Raw genomic sequence first — 3502 nt, forward strand, 5'->3', positions numbered from 1 at the left:
TGGGACATAATTCATCAAAGGATTTAGCACTGACAGATTAAACGTACAGTCTTTTCCTGGAATGGCAACAAATGAAAATGCATACTTTGTTTACAGTGGGGAAAATAGCGAGAAGTTTGACAAAGGATGTAGTTGCTGTGATGTAGCTGCTGTAAAGTAATTGCAGATCTTAAGCTGTGTGTATTACTAAAAATCTTAATAGCGTGAATTATTGTAGGAAATTCGAAAAGGACATCGTATTCTTACATAATACTTTTTTAAGAAAGCGTTCCCTTAAATTCTGTCTTTGAAGTACTGTGTTTTTGGAGAGGGTAAACATTAGTATATGGAGTTTTCTTTAATCTTTTCCAGTGTATTCTTCTTTAAGATGATGAAGACCTTTGTAAACCAATGACCAAGACATGACTTTGTTTTCGGGGGGGGTTTTAGGTGTCCTTAATAGGTGGAGACTGTCTGGCTTGTTCCCATCGTGGATGATCTTGACAGCGAATCCACTCAGCCATGTCGTACGGTGCGGGTTTTGGGGATCCTAATCAATTAGCCCAACGCATAACTTCTAACATCCAGAAGATCACGCAATGCTGTAAGTTGTATTTATGTATGATTTATATAAAACTTTAATAATGGTGGTGCTCCCCATTTGAGGTTTTCATTCATGGGAATTCTCTCTTTGACTTCATCTGCTCATTTGACAGGTTTGTGGCACCCCACGCAGCAGATACAGTCCTTCCTATGTATGGTTAAGTGTCATCTATCCTGGGGAAGTATAGTATCACTCTGTATTCACCAAATGAATGAATAATTAGTAAGATAGCTGCTGGTAACAAGGCAGTTTTGTCCTCGCCAGTTATTTGGCACCTTAAGATGGTAGGATGGTAGGTTGAGATGTTTGCTGAGCAAGGACTGCATCAAATATTTGCTGGAGCTTAAATTGTTTAGCAGGGACAGAAGCTGTGGCCTTGCAGCTTGCCCTTGGAAGTACATACTAGATATGTAAATAGGATTGTGCAAGTTTTAATATACCTGTGCTTAGATTCATGCCAACTGATGTTTTTGGCCACCTAACTATGGTGTTCAAGTTAGAGGTAAGTTAGGCTGCTGGGGTTTTCACTCCTTTTCCCTTTCCCTCCGTGTTCTATTATATTTTTTAATATGTGTGTGTGTATATTTATATGAAGCAAATACAACTTGATCTCACAAATTGCACAAAGTATACTGTTCATCAGAAGGGAGCTAGCCATGAACAGCGTATGGCTAGGTTTTGGCATGCATGTTTTTAATGTTGTGCAGGATGTGGTGCGCATGCAGAAATGGGTATTCTATTATTAAAACTTCAAATGAATTCTGATCAGTTAAATGTGTCAGTTTTTATTAAAACTTTGATCTTTATTTTGAAAGACAAGTTCTAGGAGTTGGTATTTGTAGCACAGATTAATGGCACAGATTGGGCTTTTGGCTATTTTTTTAGCTATGTTTTGTCTTTTCTTCCAGAAAGAATTTCTTTAAATCTCAACAGGAAGAAAAATTGCAATTTGGTTTTATTGAAAAGTTTCTGTACATCAGGGTTGTATTTCCTCGACCTAAAATAAACAAACTGGCTCTGTAAAAGGCCTTATGCTTTATTTCCTAAAATCTGCGCAGTGAATTCACTCAGTCTCATGGTCTTCCAGAGACACCTGCCAACCTGTGACAGACACTGAGGCTCCAGGGTGTAAAAAAGAAGCCTTGATTGTTAGGTGAAAATGTAAAGTGAAATCGGTGGTTGAAACTGGAGCATTGTGAAGACAGTTGCTGAACATAATTAACCATCTTGTGCTGGACTCAGCGAGTCCTTAGTCTCATCCTGCCGCTTCCATCTCGTCTCTTGCTTCTGCTGTGTTTCCCCTCCCCTTGTGACAAACAAGGCATACTAAAAGCAAGCTGCCTGGGCTTACAGTGAAGGAGACATGCCATAGGGCTTACCTGGAATTCTGCTTTCCTTTCCTTTTTGAAATTTAGACAGTTAAAGTCTGAGCAATAGAGGGGTGCTTCTGCCATTCCAAGGCTCAAGTTCAAATCTCTCTTACCTTCACTGCTGCATGGCTTCAGAAACAGGAGCTTTGCCTTCAAAAGCTCCAGGCAAGAATTTTTCTAGGACTCGTAGGTACACAGCTGGATTCCATCTGTCGCTCTTCTGTAGATCTGACTGAACTGTGACGAGGACTGGTAGGTACACAGCTGGATTCCATCCATTGCTCTTCTGTAGATCTGACTGAACTGTGACCACTCCGTTACTCTTGTAGTCCATTCTCCTCTGCCAGATTTTATGAGGGTGTGGATCCTATGGGTATGCTGAACATGTTTCCTGGACTGAGCGTTCTTAAGGGCTTATGTACACTTTTCTAGCTATTTTGTTCCCACATGTAGTACCTGTCCAGCTTTCTGTTGGAAGGTGTGACTTGCAGGAACTTCCAGGTCAAATGGGGAGAAACTTGCAAGCTTAGGGACCTATAGTGCTAGTCAGCTGCTCAGCGGGTGTCTCTCAGACTGTAATTTATGATCTTGGTTAGGGAGGGAGAGGGAGAGAAACAGGAATCTTGACCCTAAATCCACGTTTTTTCTTCTAAGCCGTTGACTTGATTTTGCACTTCTGTCCAGAAATGCTTAGCATTTGTGAGATATTTCGATACATTTGAAATCTTCTTGGTTAACCTGGAGTTGTGTAAATATTCAGGTTTTCAGAGTGAGATTAATAGAGGAAGAGAGTTTTGTTTCAGATCACCAAACCATTTCAGGAGGTCTCTCAAAACTAATTCACACTTCTATTAACATGCAAGCAAGCTGTGAATACTACTACAGAGGCACAGATGAGATACAGATTAGTTGAAAGGAAGCTGGCTCTTCCAGTTAGAAGCTGGCCCTTTAACTTGTGGGAGAAATACAGAAGAACTTCCCGTATTAGACAACGCTGCGCTGCCGAGATTTCATAATACGCCAGAGTTTTATAGGAAGTAGCATTGGTCAGAACAACAATCTTTAAACATTTCTTCAAGGTTGAATTATTACACACACACCCTCCAAGTAATAAATTTGATCTGGTTCTTGATTCACGGTTTTTAATATGCTGTACATATACAAGATAAAATACATGTATTAAACACTGCACATTTCATAATGCATCCACATGACGCTGCTGTTGTATTAATACTTGTGATCCTTACCTCTCTTCTTTCCTAGTTCATGTCGCCCACTGTTACTGATTGACAAGCAAAGCTCATTTCTATACTGGTTTAGTACACCACTTCAATCATTAGATCAGTTGCAAGATAATACTCTTTTTGGCTTGGATTCTTCTGTGGTAATGGAGAGGACCTATATTTGTATCAGGTAACAGCTGTGTTAGCTTAGCACCCTTTTAACTTCAAAGAACGGATTTTATTGATCTTGTTGATCCAATCATGCAGTTGATTGTTATGTTGAAGATGTGTTAAGAATTGTAAATTGCTTCTGCCTTGCCTGAACC

At 39.8% G+C, this 3502-nt stretch overlaps 1 protein-coding gene across 1 annotated transcript in view; it reads left to right on the forward strand.

Annotated features, from left to right (window-relative positions):
* Positions 1-439: 439 nt before the first annotated feature.
* The window catches only part of STX7 (syntaxin 7), a 26729-nt gene continuing 23666 nt past the window's right edge, over positions 440-3502 (forward strand). The window contains exon 1 of the mRNA XM_009702528.1: positions 440-583. Coding sequence (XP_009700830.1) covers positions 502-583 — 82 coding nt within the window. The 5' untranslated portion in view covers positions 440-501. The remainder of the gene's footprint in view (positions 584-3502) is intronic.

This window comes from Cariama cristata, unplaced genomic scaffold (genome assembly GCF_000690535.1).
Source record: "Cariama cristata isolate BGI_N322 unplaced genomic scaffold, ASM69053v1 scaffold18476, whole genome shotgun sequence".
In the NCBI taxonomy this organism is placed as follows: Eukaryota; Metazoa; Chordata; class Aves; order Cariamiformes; family Cariamidae; genus Cariama; species Cariama cristata.